Source organism: Gopherus evgoodei, chromosome 13 (assembly GCF_007399415.2).
Source record: "Gopherus evgoodei ecotype Sinaloan lineage chromosome 13, rGopEvg1_v1.p, whole genome shotgun sequence".
NCBI lineage: Eukaryota > Metazoa > Chordata > Testudines > Testudinidae > Gopherus > Gopherus evgoodei.
In genome coordinates, this window is record NC_044334.1 from 29,636,689 (window position 1) to 29,654,606 (window position 17,918).

General features: G+C 54.2%; 1 protein-coding gene across 7 annotated transcripts in view; it reads right to left on the reverse strand.

The window, feature by feature from the left end:
• The window catches only part of LOC115661220 (trichohyalin-like), a 57,074-nt gene that overhangs the window by 13,928 nt on the left and 25,228 nt on the right, over nucleotides 1-17,918 (reverse strand). For 5 of the 7 annotated variants that reach the window (XM_030583567.1, XM_030583566.1, XM_030583565.1 and 2 more), the window contains 10 exons: nucleotides 15,669-15,761; nucleotides 14,264-14,376; nucleotides 13,655-13,790; nucleotides 13,220-13,375; nucleotides 12,511-12,615; nucleotides 9,509-9,811; nucleotides 7,299-7,361; nucleotides 6,551-6,646; nucleotides 1,746-1,847; nucleotides 585-758 (listed from right to left, as the gene is read on the reverse strand). In XM_030583567.1, coding sequence (XP_030439427.1) covers nucleotides 585-758; nucleotides 1,746-1,847; nucleotides 6,551-6,646; nucleotides 7,299-7,361; nucleotides 9,509-9,811; nucleotides 12,511-12,615; nucleotides 13,220-13,375; nucleotides 13,655-13,790; nucleotides 14,264-14,376; nucleotides 15,669-15,761 — 1,341 coding nt within the window. The remainder of the gene's footprint in view (nucleotides 1-584; nucleotides 759-1,745; nucleotides 1,848-6,550; nucleotides 6,647-7,298; nucleotides 7,362-9,508; nucleotides 9,812-12,510; nucleotides 12,616-13,219; nucleotides 13,376-13,654; nucleotides 13,791-14,263; nucleotides 14,377-15,668; nucleotides 15,762-17,918) is intronic. The other 2 variants (XM_030583564.1, XM_030583563.1) reach the window with 2 other exon arrangements.

The window sequence follows — 17,918 nt, forward strand, 5'->3', positions numbered from 1 at the left end:
GCAAAGGCCCTGTCTAGACAAAGGTTTCTGGTTGTGTGGTAAAAGGTTGATTGCAAATTAACATGAGTTAACCCACATGACTGTAAATGCAACTAGCGACTCTTCAAGAAGGTTTGGTGCTGGTGGTGGTTCACGCAATGCTGAGCCCTAGAGTGAACCACAACCAGGATCAAACAATTGTGTCCTGGAACAACCCTCCACAGCTGAGTTAGTTAACAATCAATTAACATGTATTGGCACCCGAACACAGAGAAAGGATGGCCTGGGACCTGCCAGACATGGGTTTGAATCCCTGCTCTTCCACAGACTTCCTGGGTGACCTGGGAAAGTCCCTTCACCTCCCCGTGTAATGGAGAATATAGCCCTGCCCCATGGGAGTGTTTACACTAAAAATGGTGAGGTGCTGAGATGCTAGGAAAGTGGACATGCAAAAGAGCTCAGAAGGCAAGGCTGGTGTGGTGATGTGCCCAAGGCTACACAGCAAGTCATTGACTTGAGCGGGAAGAGAACCTGGCAGCTCTGGGTTCACTTCTGTAGCCAGCCTGCCCCTGTGGGGGAGGATGAAGGTTTATGGAGACACCCACCTGCTGGTACTCCAGGGTTTTATTCTGCAAAACTGACACCGTCCTCCTCTCTTTGTCCAGGGCCTCCGCATGCGCTCTCTGGCTCTGCTCTTCCAGTGTCCTACACTGCACCTGGAGGGCTTCCCTCTTCTCAGCCTCCCACTTCCTTTGCTCCTGAAGCAGAGCACTCTGAACCTAGGGTCATGCACAGCAGGGACCTCGGTGAGCTCCTCACAAGGAAGCAGAACAGAGCTCGCTGCTCAGGGGGGTCCCCATCGTGTTCGGAGCATCTGGTCAGAGAAGCACTGTTCCCAGGAGGAGGCACAAGGAAATACCGGTGAGCCATGGAGACACGGGAAATGCCAGTGCAGGGACAGCAAAGGGACAGCTACAGCATGGGCAGCAGAGCAGGTTTCCCTCCCCAGCACCTTGAAAGTGAATTCAGATTGAGGGAGGGTGTGAATTTAAAGCCTGACTAACTCCATGTGTGGAGCTGCTTATGCCAGTGGATTAAACTCCATGTGCTCCTCTTGACCTGCCGCTTACAAACAGGGGAAAATTGGTAGGGAAAGTAGAAGTGGGCAGCAACCTAGGCAGCAGTGACCATGAGATGACAAAGTCCTGGCTGGGATGATTTAGTTGGTGATTGGTCCTGCTTTGAGCAGGGGGTTGGACTAGATACCTCCTGAGGTCTCTTCCAACCCTGATATTCTATGATTTTAACTCAACCAAAACAAGGCACTCTGATTTTGGAATAAGAGCATCCACACATGGCTATTCAGGGAGCTATTCTGGAATAACTACATATATAGCCAAGCCCTGAGGCTGGGGCTGAACCCTGATCTGGAGAGACCGCCTCTAGGGCAGAGAAGGGGATTCCAGCCATTTGCATGCCCTAGCCAATCCACAACTTTCCCGGTGAGACTGCTGGATGGCCCGGTGCCAGCCAGCACCAGCAGTGAGGTGGAGGTTTTTAATCAGCTGCCTACCCACGATGGCAGTTTCTGAAGCATGGACACCCAACCTCAGCTCACTTCAGACAGTCCCCGAACTACAGCTGCACGCTAACAACTTTTGGGGGCTGGACAGATGTCAGTGCCCCTAGAGGAAATAGGCTCTGCACTGCCTCCCTGGCCCCCAAGCCAGTCAGTCGCCTTTGCAAGACTCCCTCATGGACCATACCATCTCCTTGGCTTCCTGCTTCAGCTCTCTGACCAGCTGCTGTGTAGACTCCTTCTGTTGCTGCATGGTCTCCCGCTGCCTCCGAACCTCTTCATCTCGGGCCTGGGCAGAATTGTAAAGAGAAGCCCATTGAATTCACTGCCCACTGGATCCTCTGCTCCAGGTCCAGCTCTCCGTGTCTCTACCCCCAGGTCTCTAACCCCATGTGCCCCCCACACCCAGGGATTCTGGTCACTTCTGCAGGGTTTAGTACTTGGGGCCAGTACTAAAGGGAGGGGGTCCGGAGGAGACAGGACCATTGTCCCAGCTCACACCATGGTGCTCAGCAGTGACTTCAGGGAGGGAAGAGTGTGTTGCGGACTCTCCCAGGGCTGTGCCCCATGGGAACTGTGTCACAGCACCCCCTGGAGCAGCTCCTCACTGCTCAGGGCTGTGCCAATGACTCAGCCAGACCCCCTGACTCTCGAAAGCCTTGACTGCGGCCATGCCCAGGGGGCTTCCTGGCAACATCCAGGTGCAGCATTGCCCAGGCCTGTAAAAGACAGCAACAGAGCAGCAGTCTCCACAGCCCCTGGGCACCCCACCTGGACTGTAAGGAGCTGGGGGGCTGGAATTCAGAGTGGCAGAGTCTTGGGCGACCGACACTTTCTTGCTGCCACTGGGAGTCATGAGAAGCAGCACCTAACAATTACTGGAGAGTTAGACACCGCAGGGCGTCCTGCCCGACAAGGCCAGAGCAATGGAACCCTGTGGTCACCTGACTGGTCCACACCAACTATTTAAACCAGAAAGCTGGCCCAGGGAGCTGGGCGACAGTGAAGACTCTGGCTTGCTGCAGCTGCAGACTTGCCTTTCGTCCCAACTTGCTCCTGCCTTCAGCCCCAGTCCGGCTTGAGCTCGGTACCTGTCTCCTGACTCAGCTTGGTAACTAGCCTCGATTCCTGCCTCAGCCCAGTGGACACTACTGTGTCCAGCCACATGCACCCTGCCATTACACAGACCTAGTGGGGGACTTGAAAAGGGAAGGACTGTTTGTGGAAAACACAGCTGATCTGGCCAGTGCTCTTCTGTGCTTCAGCTTTTAGCACAACAAACATCTGGCCTTGAATTAGGGATCTCTATGTTCCCCTCCCAGGCAGCCAACTGCTGGTCCTCAGCATGAAGAAAGTATTGTCTGATAGCTAGAACAAGGGACTGAGAATCAGGGGATGTGAGTTCTAGGCCCAGCGCTGCCTTGGACTTGTTGCATGCCTGCTGGCATATCTCTGCCCTGCTCCCTGCCTCAGTTTCCCCATCTGTAGCATAGCGATAGTAATACTCACCCACCTCATGGACTAGAGGCTTTGTTCGCTCAGGTTTCTACAGAGTATTGGGGTTACCAGGCTGGAGGACACTGGCAGCACTTTCATTATTAGCTATTCTGGGGAGCTCACCACAGCCTGCTGCCACGGAAATGATTGCCACAAACGGAGCAAAGTCCAGGATCTAGAACAGCTGGGGCATGTGGGCAAAGGCCAGCAGAGATGGGGACATGGGCTCCTCTTACCGTATGGGCTGGAATGAGACCCACCCAGCTCATTAGCAGGGCTCTGCTCTCTGGCCTATGTTGTACAAAGGCTCTTTTTGTTTTCTGCTTGTGTATATATACATTTCCCAGGAATTTATCTGTGTTTGTCCAAAATTTAACAAATGGGTAAAAATGGGTAAAAACTGAAAACAAAGCGCAGTGGACTGGGGGTGCTAGGTGTTCCTGGGGGCCAGGCAGGGAGAGGGAGGGGAGTACTGATGATGCAGCAGTCAGGTGGCCTCAGCTGCTGAGACCCAGCTCCCTGCCCCTCTCGCTTCCTCACAGTGCAGAGGAAGCAGACGGCCAGGTCAGGAAGAGGCTCTGTCTGGCAGGCGTCAGGCCTCATGAGGTGCAACTGTGACTCCCTGAGTGCCAAGTTCCTGCTGGCCTCCCCTGCAGAGGAGGGTAATTATCAGCTGGCGGTTGCTGCTGCTGTGCAGTGGGGGAGAAAGACGGGCAGAGAGCCTGGTCCTGGCAGCTGAGACCACAGGCACAGAACCCGGTCCACATCCCCTGCTAGACAGAGCCTACTGCTGGCTCTGGCCCTGCAGCACGAGACCAGGCAGCAGGGCAGGGTGGGCTCACGAGGGTGCTCTGTCTGGCAGGGGGCCAGTACTCATGGGATGCAGCCTACTGCTCCCCTCTGATACAGGGGATTTTTCAGTGGCTCTGTTCTGTGTAAGGCCTATAGCTGGGCTGCCACCACGAGCTAAAGCAGGGAGAGAGCGGAATTAAACATGTTTAAAATAACAGAAATAGGGGGGTGAGAGTGAATCATAGCGTCAGGATACGCTGACATGTTTATTGACGAGGGTGGGTCTAGGTGGCTAGCCATGACAAGATGGTGGTCACATGCAGTCAGAGTCGGAGAAATCCAAAATGGAGGTCTGGAAGAGATTTGGCCAAGCAGGAAGACTGAGGTGAGGTAAAGGGTCCTCCAAAACCTGAAGAGGTGGGGCAGTTAAGCATAACACAGGTTCTCAATCAGGTCCAGCATCTAAGGCGCAGGTCTTCAGTCAGGTCTAGCTTTGATTGACAGATAGTGGGCTTAAACCTGATTGGTGAGAACAGGGCGTGGCCCACCCAAATCTGAGCAGGGGTGTTGTGTTGCCACAGTGGTCCAGAGCATCATTCGGGCACCTGAAATCCAGGACGGAGCACGGGCAGGGCTGGGGCCCCCTGAATCCACAGGCTGAGAGGAGGTGAATCATCCCAGGCAGGGGCTGTGCCTCATGGGGGCAGGGCTGGGGCTAGTGCTGGGGCCAGAGCAGGGCTGGGCCGGCGCCCAGGGGTGTGGCTGGGCTGGGCAAAGGCAGCTGCACACGGCGCAGGAGGCATGGACACAGCAATGCTGGCAGAAAAGGGAGGTGTGGCCAGCCGGGCAGATGGATACCAAGCCGGGGTCGGAAGGGGTGGGCAGAGCTCGAGCCCTGGCATTTCCCCTCTTTGCCACATGGACAGTCTGTGCGCCCCAGGCAGCCTTGTCTTCTGGTGCCTGCTGAGCAGTAAGGACTGGCTGGAGAGGCCTCCTGATCCCTCCTGCACCCCAGCCCCATCCCTGTGCTCCTAGCTCCAGGCTCTGCTATGCCCCCCATTTCCACTGCCTCACCCATGTCGTGTGCCCCCCTGGGTCCTGCCCCTTCCCCCAACGCCAGCCCTTGGCCTCTGCTCCCCCCTGCCCCAGCCCGAGTTTTCTCTTCCCACTTTGGATAAACTTTCTCTCTTCCAAAGATGGCGAGGCTCAGGGAACCTGTTTCCCTGACTGGGTGCCCTGTGAGGTGGGGCAGCCTTTGGATTCTGCTCAACTGAAGGGGAAATCCAGTGCATATTATCCCCCCTCTGCTCTAAGGAATGTGGAGAATGTTCAGCCCGAAGAGGGGAGACCTCTTTTACCCCAGCAGCTACCCACACTGGTGAGTCCTTACCCCATACACGTGCCCAGCTCGGCAAGTGAAGCCCTGTGTCTGGAGGCACCAGGGCTAGGAAGAGGGCGTGGCGTCATGGGAGAAGCTGAGCTAGCATGGTCTGTTGGGGCCCACCCAAACTTCCATTCCTAGCTACACCACTCGGTGGGAATTCTTAGGATTATAAAAATAACCAATCAGAATAGGCCAAAATCTATATCTAAGGTACAGAGCTGACAGGCTTGAGTGAGTGTGAGTGGAAGGCACTGGAGTGAACATTAGGAGAATCAGAATCTGAAAGATAAGGGCTGAAATCACTGAAGAATGAAGGCAGAAGCAGTAGCAGTGACAACATCAGTCCTGGCAGATCAGAAGGACCTAGACAGAGCAGAGGGAAAGAGGACTGTGGGGAAGGAATCACGATGACTCTCACATAAAGAATAATGAGAATGTACGAAGGAGTGTTTTTGAGATAATAAAGCTGGATAATTAGGTACGTATGTTTTAGTGTGTATAGTCTTCAGTGTTTAAGAACTGGCTGTCAGCATCCTCTGTGTGACTGGCCATCGCTTATAGAATGTAACCATTTACAGCTATTTGCCAATTGTCGAATACTGAAAGTTTGGGTACTTCAATGTGTACCTGTGCTAATAGAGTTTGTTATTTTGTAATGCATGTCTTAAATTGTAAGAACTTATGTTTTTGTTTCTTGAAATATGTTTTAGATTCACTGTGTTAGGGTATGTTGTGTTAAATAAAGGTTATTTTTGTTTTCAAAGAATTACAGCCTGAGTGTCAGTCCTTGGAGCAGAAGGTTGTATCCAGTCCTTCCAAGGGTTAACAGACTAGTCTACTCTGGGGAGTCTTCCAAAAGTTGGAGAGAAACCCACTGGTAAATCTGCTCGGGTGGGCCTTTCACCTACCAAAGGGGGTCTTTCACCTTCCAAAACCACACAAAGTGAGGATTAAGCTGCAAATATAGGCAAGCCATTGTAGGGGTGTCTGGAGTCTGGTTTTGAGAGGGTAACACTCCTAAGCCCGGTGCTTCAGAGTGGTCCTGCCTGCTTCGCTTGAGAAAAATACCCGGGTCCCAAAAAAGTCAACAAAAAATTTGGGGAAATCAATAAAATCCAGAAATTCCTGGGAAATTTTTTGAGAAAATCAGTAACTACCAAAATTGAAGGGTCTTGGTTCTGCAGGAGCTCATGATGATCACAATGGTTCCTTCTGGCCTTGGAATCCATGGCTCTATTACACACATCCAGGTGGGTCAGATTTTGCCATCCCTCAAACCATGACCCACCCACTCCCCCTGCCCCGTGGGGAGCAGTTACCTCGATCACCCTGGTGAGATTCTCCACTTCCTTCTGGAAGGAGGCGGCTTGATCCTGGAGGGCCCTGGCCTTCACGTGCTCCAAACTCTCTGCAAACTGAGAAGACAGACATGAGAATGGGGAGCCTCTGCCTTTAGACAAGGGACAAGGAGCCCTTGAGGCTCTTCTCTGTCTGGAAGACCCTTTGATCCCGGGCAATGCTCGATGGAGAACGACTGGCTTCCTTGACATTACAATGCATTTAATGTACTGACAACACCACAGCTTCACCCTTAAATAGCTTTCCTCACCCAGGCAGCTCAGAATGCATCACCTGCCCCATTGTACAGGTGCGGAAACTGAGGCATAGAAAAGTGAGGGGAAATGGACAGGTGCTCTGTCTAGGACCACGCTGCCTCCCCACTGCAAATCCAGCCAGGTGACTGGCCAAAGGAGAACAAGTAGAGAAAGAGGGGACCATTCAGCCAATTCGACGTCCAAGACTTCACCCATACTCCAGTGCATGAGCTCATCTGCCACATCACACGACTCACCCCACTGAGACACTGACATGTGGGGAGGGCCTGCCTGGAGGCTATTGGTGAGAGAGACAGGTGAGTGATGTACCTAGGTCATCCCAGCAATTTGCAGGTACTCCTCACGGCACAAGTCAGCTTGCTGGAGGACATGCCAACAACAGTCACCATGTCAGCTGCACTCACATCTGGAGGGAACACGGCACGTGAGTATGGGACTGCATGATACAAACCTCCTGGAGCTCCTGCTGCTTCAGACACTGCAGCGCCTCCCTCTGCTGGGCCCACTCCAGCTCCTACAGCACAGAAAACAGCACCTAGCCACACTGCACACCCTGCAATCCAGCCAGTCCCCATGTTCCCTTCTGCCGATGCCCAGAGCCCCATAACTGCACGGCCACAGAGTCCATGGGGCTGGCAAGAATCCTTAGCCTCAGAGTCCTGGCTAGACTCCACTTCAGGTTATTATGTCCCTTCCACCCAAGCTACTGCCCTGTCCCTTTACTGGATCCAAGGCAGGAGAACCTTTAAACTGCTATGCAGCATGGCTGTGCCCTGGAAAACATCAGCTGAGTCCATTCCAGAGGTGGCTGCATTTCAGTGAAGGCTGAAAAGAAGGGATCTCTGCGCCAGCGTTTCTCCTCTTTCTTGTGTGCCATCAATACAGTTGCTACCGAGTTCCAGTCAGCTACCCTGGAGTAAACCCACGGGAAGCAATGGGGCTCACCAGGTGTCAGCGGGGACCTAGCTGAAAGATTGTGGCGCTACCTAGGTATTTTGCAGGGGGCCATCATCAGTGACCTTTAGTGCAGGCAAATATGTGTGAGAAGAAAAGAGCCCAGCTCGACTTGCAGATCCTCACTTAATGTTGCAGGTTGGGCTGTGAGAAAAATAATTTGACTGGTAAGCTGGGCACGTTTGAGATAGAAATTATTGAGACAATAAACCAGGACATTTCATGATGCCTCTTTTAGCCATTTTCAGAGCTGTCCAATAAAACTACTGTCTCATCTCACTTCCCATCCTCCTTAAATTTGTGCATATACAGTTCAATATACCCAGACCCCCTTTTTCTTTCTTATTGCTACAAGCATGAAGAAAATTCTTATCCATGAGTAACTGAAAGGCGTCATGTGATGCATCAACACATTATTTCCTTGGAGACACTGAACACTAACTAGACCAATCAGACCAGAGATGCAACTACTTTATCCTGGTACAGCAGGCAATCAGACTGTACATGCCAAACTGTTCCTAACTGACTTATCAGAAGTCAATAATAGGGGTTGGTTTTTTTTCCTGGGTCTTTTATGGCTCACCCACACATGGAGTTATTCCAGAATAGCTACTGCACTTTCAATTCACCCCCCTTACTCCAAATTAGCTTTTCAATATAGACAAGTCATAGAATCATAGAATCTCAGGGTTGGAAGGGACCTCAGGAGGTATCTAGTCCAACCCCCTGCTCAAAGCAGGACAAACCCCAACTAAATCATCCCAGCCAGGGCTTTGTCAAGCCAGGCCTTAAAAACCTCTAAGCATGGAGATTCCACCACCTCCCTAAGTAACCCATTCCAGTGCTTCACCACCCTCCTAGTGAAACGGTGTTTCCTAATATCCAACCTAAACCTCCCCCACTGCAACTTGAGACCATTACTCCTTGTTCTGTCATCTGCCACCACTGAGAACAGCCGAGCTCAATCCATCCTCTTTGGAACTCTCCTTCAGGTAATTGAAGGCTTCTATCAAATCCCCCCTCACTCTTCTCTTCTGCAGAGTAAACAAGCCCAGTTCCCTCAGCCTCTCCTCATAAGTCATGTGCCCCAGACCCCTGATCTTTTTTGTTGCTCTTCACTGGACTCTCTCCAACTTGTCCATATCCCTTCTGTAGTGGAGGGAGGAGGGCAAAATAGGACGCAATATTTCAGAGACTATTGAGATTTATTGTCCCCCTCCTGGTAACCACTGACCAACAGGAAGGCAAGTTTAATATTTACTCCTCTCAGGCTGATGCCAATTCCCCCTCCTCCACTTTTGGCCCAAACACTGGAGATGGGTGCGCTGCATGCTGATGATCTCTGCAGGGGGCCAGGAATCCCGAGGCTGCCAGTGTCCCCATTCTGCGGGGTCAATGGCCACTGGAACTGCACAGTAGGGAACCCAATGGCCCAAACTGCCCCAAAGCCCCCTGTCAGTGGCCACACAGAGCAGCCCAGAGTAGCTGGGCCGCATACTTGGTGTAAAGACTCCCGGGCATTGCCTTAAATTCCAAATTGAGCTGCTCCACTCCCTGACATGGGGCAGGAGCTGCACCTTTATGAATAAAAACCATTCAGCTAGGTAGGCGGGGAAAAAGAAGGAATGAGAAGAGCAAGGGATGAGGGAGCCATTCATGAGCAGAAGCCCCCCGCCCAGCTCAGGCTGGACTGCTTAGGGCTGGTACCTTCTCCTGCTGCATCTTCCCCAGCTGCCTGTCATGTTCTTCTCTCAGGTTCTCCATAGCGTGTTGCTGAGCTTCTTTCTCGGCCGTCAGGGCACAGATGACCTCTCGCAGCCTCACCAGCTCTAGCTCCTTCTCCGACAGGATCTTCTTCAGAGCAGAGAGTCTCAGCTCCTGCTCCGTCTCCTGCACTCGAAGGTCTCGGATCTGCCCACTCAGAGCTGCTGCCTGCTTCTGGAACAGAGAGCTCTGTGTAACCATCACAAACCGGCACGGGCTCCAAGAGGCTCTGGGGGCCGCTGGTATCTGTAGAAGCACGAAGCGGAAGTCAGAGCATCATTCAAACAAGGGGTGGAAGAGGCTCAGCACAGCTGAGTTCATCTTCTGCATGTGCCAAGGCATGATTGTTCCCTCTACCAGGGGCCACAGCTACACCCTGGGCACCAGGAACCACCAATGGGGCAGAGCTGCCAGCCCCCAGCAGGAGAGGAAGGGGCGGGGGGCAGGAACAAGACATGCAAGCAGTATGGCATTGGGCAGCAGGGGACCAGGCAGCAGAGGCCAAAGGGGAGAAGGAGGAATGGAAAAGAGGGGTGGGAGGAGAGGAGACACGAAGAAAAGGCTTGTTTAGCTTAACCAAAAGAAGGCTGAGGGGAGATATGATTGCTCTCTATAAATATATCAGAGGAATAAATATTAGGGAGGGAGAGGAATTATTTAAGCTTAGTGCCAATGTGGACACAAGAACAAATGGATACAAACTGGACACTAGGAAGTTTAGACTTGAAATTAGAGGAAGGTTTCTAACCATTAGAGGAGTGAAGTTCTGGAACAGCCTTCCAAGGGGCGCAATGGGGGCAAAAGACATATCTGTCTTCAAGACTAAGCTTGATAAGTTTATGGAGGGGATGGTATGATGGGATAGCCTAATTTTGGCAATTAATTTGGCAGCTGATCTTTGATTATCAGCAGGTAAGTAAGCCCAGTTGTCTGTGATGGGATGTTAGATGGGTTGGGATCTGAGTTACTACAGAGAATTCTTTCCTGAGTGCTGTCTGGTGAGTCTTTCCCACATGCTTAGGGTTTAGCTGATCGCCATATTTGGGGTCGGGAAGGAATTTTCCTCCAGGGCAGATTGGCAGAAGCCCTGGAGGTTTTTCGCCTTCCTCTGCAGCATGGGGCACGGGGCACTTGCTGGAGGATTCTCTGCAGCTTGAAGTCTTTAAACCACAATTTGAGGACTTCAATAACTCAGACATAGGTTAGGGGTTTGTTACAGGAGTGGGTGGATGAGATTCTGTGGCCTGCATTGTGCAGGAGGTCATACTAGATGATCATAATGGTCCCTTCTGACCTTAAAGTCCATGGGTCTATGAAAAGCTAAAGGAGACAAAGCGCTTGGCAGTTTTCATAAAGGACCAATCGGTGCATCAGAGACAGTTAAAGATCCATCAGCACCGGCCTCTTACAGCTCCACTGCACATTGGCTGCAGCTACTGTGACCAGTGGACACGAAGCAGGGTCTGGGCAATGCCCCGTGGGAGGGGAGCCGGGGTCCGGCCAATGCCCTGTGGGAGGGGAGGTGGGGTCCAGCCAATGCCCCATGAGAGGGGAGGCGGCGTCCAGCCAATGCCCCATGGGGGCGGAGGTGGGGTCCAGCAGCCAATGCCCTATGAGAGGGGAGGTGGAGCCAGGGCACTGCCCCGTGGGAGGGGAGGTGGAGTCAGGGCAATGCCCCATGGGAGGGGAGGTGGGGTCCAGACGATGCCCCATGGGAGGGTAGGCAGGGTCTGGGCGATGCCCTGTGGGAGGGGAGGTGGAGTCAGGGCACTGCCCCGTGGGAGGGGAGGTGGAGTCAGGGCACTGCCCCGTGGGAGGGGAGGCGGGGTCCGGGCGATGCCCCGTGGGAGGGGAGGCGGAGTCAGGGCACTGCCCCGTGGGAGGGGAGGCGGAGTCAGGGCAGATGGGGTCTGGTCGATGCCCCATGGGAGGGGAGGTGGAGTCAATAATAATAATAATAATTGGAGATATACCAATCTCCTAGAACTGGAAGGGACCTTGAAAGGTCATTGAGTCCAGCCCCCTGCCTTCACTAGCAGGACCAATTTTTGCCCCAGATCCCTAAGTGGCCCCCTCAAGGGAGGTGGAGTTAGGGCACTGCCCCATGGGAGGGGAGGCGGAGTCAGGAAAATGCCCCATGGGAGGAGGGCAGGGGTCTGGCCAATGCCCTGTGGGAGGGTGGTGGAGTCAGTGCAATGCCCCGTGGGAGGGGTGGTGGAGTCAGGGCACTGCCCCGTGAGAGGGTAGGCGGAGTCAGGGCACCGCCCCGTGGGAGGGGAGGCGGGATCTGGGCAATGCCCCGTGGGAGGGGAGGCGGGATCCGGGCAATGCCCCGTGGGAGGGGAGGCGGAGTCAGGGTGATGCCCCGTGGGAGGGGAGGTGGGGTCTGGGCACTGCCCCGTGGGAGGGGAGGCGGAGTCAGGGCACTGCCCCGTGGGAGGGGAGGCGGAGTCAGGGCACTGCCCCGTGGGAGGGGAGGCGGAGTCAGGGCACTGCCCCGTGGGAGGGGAGGCGGGGTCCGGGCGACACTGTCTATTAAGGCATATTTCACATTATGGAAACATCGGCAGACCCTGGCTGCAGGGCTTTGAACCTCCAGTCTGACTCCCGCTAGCAATGGGGTTCTCATCTCTCCTGTTGGGGGCCAGATACAACTCGCTGCTGGCAGAGGTCTCCCGGCAGGCTGCCTTCACCCCGTTACTCTTCATGTCCCAACCGTCTCACCACCCAACTCCCACCAAGCCTGCACTGGGACAGGGGCAGCCCTGGGTACCCGTGTTTGTGTGTGCATACACATCCCTCTCTATTGGAAGTGGAAAAGGGGTGTGGCATACAAAGGGGGACAATTTCTTAAACCTACTAAGCAACCCTCCCACCTTCCTTTGCTCCTGCTCCCCTCCCTCCCCATGTGGAAACCCTCTGACCTGAACCTGGGCTTCCCTCACCCTCTCCAGCTCCCTGAGCTGCAGTCTCAGTCGTGTGGTCTCCTCCTGGAGCTCTGTCCCCTCTGCTGTCCTCTCCTCCAGCTTGTTCTGAGCTTCCTCCAGGCACTGCAGCCAAAAGAACGCACACAATTCACACTGGGAGCTAGCCCAGGGCCAGGCAGGAGCAGTCACACAGCTGCTGTTCAGACAGGGGGCAAACACACCACTCACAGCAAGGACAGCGTCCGGGTCATTCCCACCAGAAGGTCTTGGGGTGGGGAGAGACACTGGGCTCTGCTGTGAGTTATACCTCAGCCATGAGACGCTGCCTCCAAGGCAACCCTCTCCTGTGTGGCTGTGGGACAAGAGAACTATTTACAGCTCTTTGAGGCAGGCACTGTGTCTCCGTGCTGTACCTGCAGCGCCGAGCCCTGGGGAGGTCCCCGCCGTGACTGGGGCTGCGAGGTGTGACTGAAATTCATACAATAAACACTATGGCTGAGAGGCCCTCCCACCTGCTGAGGAAACAGACGGCACCTGGAGAATTACAGGTGCATCCCAGATCTCATTCACAGCACACAGGAGAGGGGAAGGACCCAGCCCGACATGGGGGTCCTTTGCCCTGCAGACACCACCTGCTTCCAGTGGAGTCTAGGAGGTGGCACCAGGTGCCTTCCCACCAAACAGCAGCACTTCCAAAGCAGCCTGGAACCCCGGGGAGCTCAGCTACCTCCTGCAGCTCCTCGATCCTGGCTCTGGCTGCCCGCTGCTCAGAGAACAACTCTGCCTTGCAGCAGCTCAGCTGGTGCTCCAGGAAGGACAAGCTGCCTTCCAGGTGACGCACACGGGCCTTCAGCTCCTCCCGCTCGGCCGCTAGTGAGGAGACCTGGGAAATGAGCAGAGGATGGGATCGCCTGGCCTGTGTCCGCAGTGCTGCTTCCTGGCCCATGGAAACCCAGTAGCATGGCCTCCCAACCGTGCAGTGAGATATCTCCTTATCCCTGCAGTGGGCAATGGGGTTTCCCTGTCCCCTCCCTACTCCATCCCTCTGCCCTTCTCGCCTTTGCCTCCTGTTCCCCCTCCCACCTGCAATGTGGACACTGCTCCTGCAATCCCCCATGGGAACCATCACACCCACTGGCCATCCTCGGACCCCCACCCTCACCTCGGCCTGGAAGGCCCCTAGCTGGGTGCTGTGCATGGTGGAGTGCTGCTGTCTCAGCACACTCAGCTCCTTCTCCAGCTCCGGCAGCTCCCGCAGGCAGGAGTCCCGTCTGTACTGCAGCAGCAGCAGGTCTGCCCTGTGGGAAGAAGGTGCCGACACCCTCAGAGAGGCAGCACGCTTCGAGCCCGGCCAGCTTGCTGAGGGTCTAGAGGAAAGTGCAGCGTGCAGAGGCAAGTGGTCCCAGCATGCACTGCTCCATCTGGGTCTACGCAAGGGCTGCTGAGATCACAAGGGAGCTTAGGCTACAGGGCTATCTGGCCTCCATGTGCCACAGGGTGGCTGCCATCTGCTCCAGTGAGTGTCAGCCAGAGGTGGCCCCCAGGCTCACCCAGCACATGCCAGCACAGCCCTCCGCTGGGCAAAGTGCCTGTGTCATTAACGGGCTAGGAGCGAGCAGTTCTTGGGCCTGCTCCTGCTCCCACTGATCTCAATAGGCATTTTGCTATTGGCTTCAGTGAGAGCGGGCCCATATTTGCAAGATGACTCCCCCACCCCCCGTCCAGCGTTGGCCTGCCAAGGTCCCTGTGTGTCCAACCTCACGCCAGGTACCTGGCTTCATCCGCTTTGCTCCGAGTCTCCTTCAGGCAGGACTCCAGCGTCTCTGCCTCCTTCTGGCTTCTCTCCAAGGCTCCACGCAGTGACTCCAGGTCCTGGACCGCGCGCTGAGAGCAGAGGGGAGGAAACATGTCAGGAAAGGCACGTGCCCATCTCCCTGCCCTGCCCCACAGGCCTTCGCCTCGCCACAGGCTGAGCCCACTGCCGCGTCCCCACAGGCCCAGGTGCTGAATGGAGCGGAGTCCAGGTGGGATGGGTCTCCTCCAGACAGCGACACACACAAGTGTTGGTCATGAGTAATGCGAGCATGGATTGGACCTCTCCCTTCCCCTGGCAACTCAACAGCAGCACTCAGACAGGACTCTCCTGCTGACAGATCCAAACGCTTGGGTTCCTTCAGCAAGAACTTCACCACGATGGGCCTAGGACCTTGTAGCTTCCTGCCTTAGTCTGACAGGACAATAGGACAGATCCTCCCTCTAGGCCCCAAGTGGATGTTGTGGGGAGGGGCTGGAGCCCATCAGATCCCTCCACTAAGAAGCAAGAACATAGGCCCAGGAAGAGGCCAGGCTGCCCCTGCCACAGGGAACTCCCCACCCACCTGACTAGATTATACAGAAAAAGAGCTAGTCCTGTCTGGGGCCCATCACCATGGTACGTGGGCACGACAGACTCCATGTAAGGCCAGGATTTACACTTGACGGCCTGGCTACGTCACTTAGGATGGGAGTTTTTTATGCCATAGCTTGCCCCTTCTCTCACTGAACTGGAATAAGCTGTACCAGCAAAGACCCTTTTTCTCCAGTACACTGCATCTCCAGGAGGAGGGTTTGCCAGTATAGCTAGTACAAGTATAACCAGTATAGCTAGACTGGCAAAACTCCTGAGTGTAGATTAGACCCAAGCCCCTGCCAAGTCCTGGCCAGGTGCTTTCTCCAAATCCCACGTGTCCCAAGGCCTCCCTCCCAGTGCTGTCAGCTGTCCCAGGACAAACAATGTGCAAACTCAGTAGGAGCCCCAAGAAGCATGTGGTCGAGGGCTGAGTTTAGCATGAGACCAGCAAAAGACAGCAGGTCCATGCATGACTGAGGCTGCTCCATCCTGGGAGTCAGTTCTCCCACCCACACTCCAAGCCTCCCTTATCATCCCTCCGTGGCTGGAGCTGCGGGGTGCTGATCCCGTCTCCATGCCAGTCCCTTGGTCCCATCAGTAACTCTAACCTCACGAGCCACACCCTGCCTTGCCCCAGCAGCAGCCACCAGCTCTGGACACGAAGTGCATGTGAACAAGGGTGTGACACAATAGCGCTGATGGATCCCTGCAGGCAGCTGATTTGCAGCACTGTGCAGTGTCTCTGCACTGGCTCCTCTCTGCTGGATGGGGCTGCTGGGAAAAATACCTTTTTCTGACCCAGGATGTCACTCAGGGACAAGTCAGCCTCGTGTAGCTGGGATTTCCTCTGCAACAGCCTCTCCTCATCAGTGCCCAGGTCCTGTGCAATGAATCAAACACACAGCTCGCTATGTCTCTGACCTACCCTAGCAGCACTTCCCAGCTCTTCCCCAGAGCCCCTTCCAGCAGCTGACACAACCGGCCTCAGCCACCCCAACAGCTTCTCTTATGCAAATAGCGGACAGGTCCTCTTCCCTGAGTTCCCACGTTACCGTCCAACCAAGCTCTGTGTTTGCTGTTGTGCATGTGCATTAAAGCACAGTCTTTGCATACATGACCATGTGCAAGGGGACAGAATCCAGCCTGTATGGGCAAATGGAGGTTACTTATCTGTGATGGAGAGTTCTTCGAGACATGTGGTCCCTGTCTGTATTTCACGTGGGTGACCATGCGCGCCATGCACCCGAGTCCTGAAACTCTAACAAACAGCATCCATTGGCCTCTTTTCCTTGTTTTCCAGACTAGGGCATAAGAGGCAGTGTGGGCTGATGCCTCTCCAGTTCCTCTTCATGCCACAAATCCAGCAGGTTTGAAGCAGAGGAGATGAAAGGTGGACAGTGGAATACAGACAGGACCACACACCTCGAAGAACTTCCATTTACAAGTAACTTCCCTTTCTTCTTCAAGTGCTGGTCCCTATGTGTATTCCATGTGTGAGTGATTGACAAGCACTATTCAGACGGGACGGGGGTGCAGGGGTGCCAGCAAGGAAGATGCTTGAAGTACTAGAGGTCCCACTGCTGCATCCACAGCGGCAGCCTGAACCAGTACGTAATGTTTTGTGAATGTGCGAATGGAACTCCAGGTAGCTGCTCTGTCATGGTCCAGCGATGGCACTTTCTGCAGTGACGCTGTGGAGGCAACTTGTGCTCTCCTGAAGCGTGCCCTTTGGATGGATATGTGCCAATTAGTAGCACCCAGAGATCCATCTGGAGATTCTCAGAGAGGATTTTGCTTCTCCTCGCAACCTTTCTGCTATGGCAAGAAATAGCCTAGGTGATCTGCTGATAGATTTGGTCCTCTGCATGTAGAACTGTACAGTATGTCTGAGTCAAGGGAACGAGGTTTCCTCTCCTCGGCAGAGGAATGGGGTTTTGGGAAGACAACAGGTAAGTGGATAGTGTGGTTGACATGGCATTCAGAAATAATCTTGGGGAGGACGTTAGGATCTAGACAGAGAGAGAGATTTTCCTGGTGATGAACAGTGTGATGGGTCTGCCATGAGGGCTTCCCTCTCGCTCAGCCTTCTGGCTGAGGGAATAACCACTAAGAATGCACCTTTCATGGACAGGTGGGCCATGGAGCATGTTATCAAGGATTCAAACAGTGGCCTGATGAGTGGTGACAGGCCGAGATTGAGGTCCCATTGAGGGGTAGGTTTGATGATTGGCACAAAGATCCTAACTAGGCCTTTCATGGACGTCACTGCTGTAGGGTGAGTAAAGATGGAATATCCACTTTCTGGCGGAAGGAAGGCACTGATTTTTGCAAGGTGGACCTGCAGCAAGCCAATGGAAAGACCTGAGCTTCTCAAAACAGGAGGTGATCTAAAACAACTGGGTTCCTTGCAGAATTTCAAGGTAGCACCTTATGCTGAGCCCAGGTAGAAAACTGTCTCCATTTAGCCAAGTAGCAGGTGCTAGTTGAGTCTTTCCTACTTTGAATAAGAATAGCTTGGATGGGTGCTGAGCAAGCATATTCTAGTTCTGATCTCCACCCAGACACCAGACCATGAGGTGGACGGGGTCTCGATTGGGTGTCTGATTCTGCCCCCTTGCTGAGGAAGGCGATCTGGGAAGGGTCAGATCATGATAGGAGGATGGACCAACATCCTCAGGAGCTCCGGAAACCAAAACTGCCTGGGCCAGATGGGTACTAGGAGAATGTCTCTGGCCTTGTCTTGACGGATCTCTCGTAAGCCCTGTGGGAATGGAGGAAAGGCACCTCTGGGATTGTGTGTCCATGGCAAATGGAGAGCACTGCCCTGGGGGCTGTGACCCACAGCTCCTGTGGAGCAGTACAAGGAAAGCCTGTTTATCTGGGAGGCGAAGAGATCCCATTGAGATGTTCCCTGAGTGAATATCTCGCTCAGGGAAGAGCTGTGCATCTCCTACTCGTAAGCCGCAGAGAAGTGTCTGCCCAGGTTGTCTGCTAAAGAGTTTTGGGCACCCAGAAGGTACATGGCTTGGATAGTGAT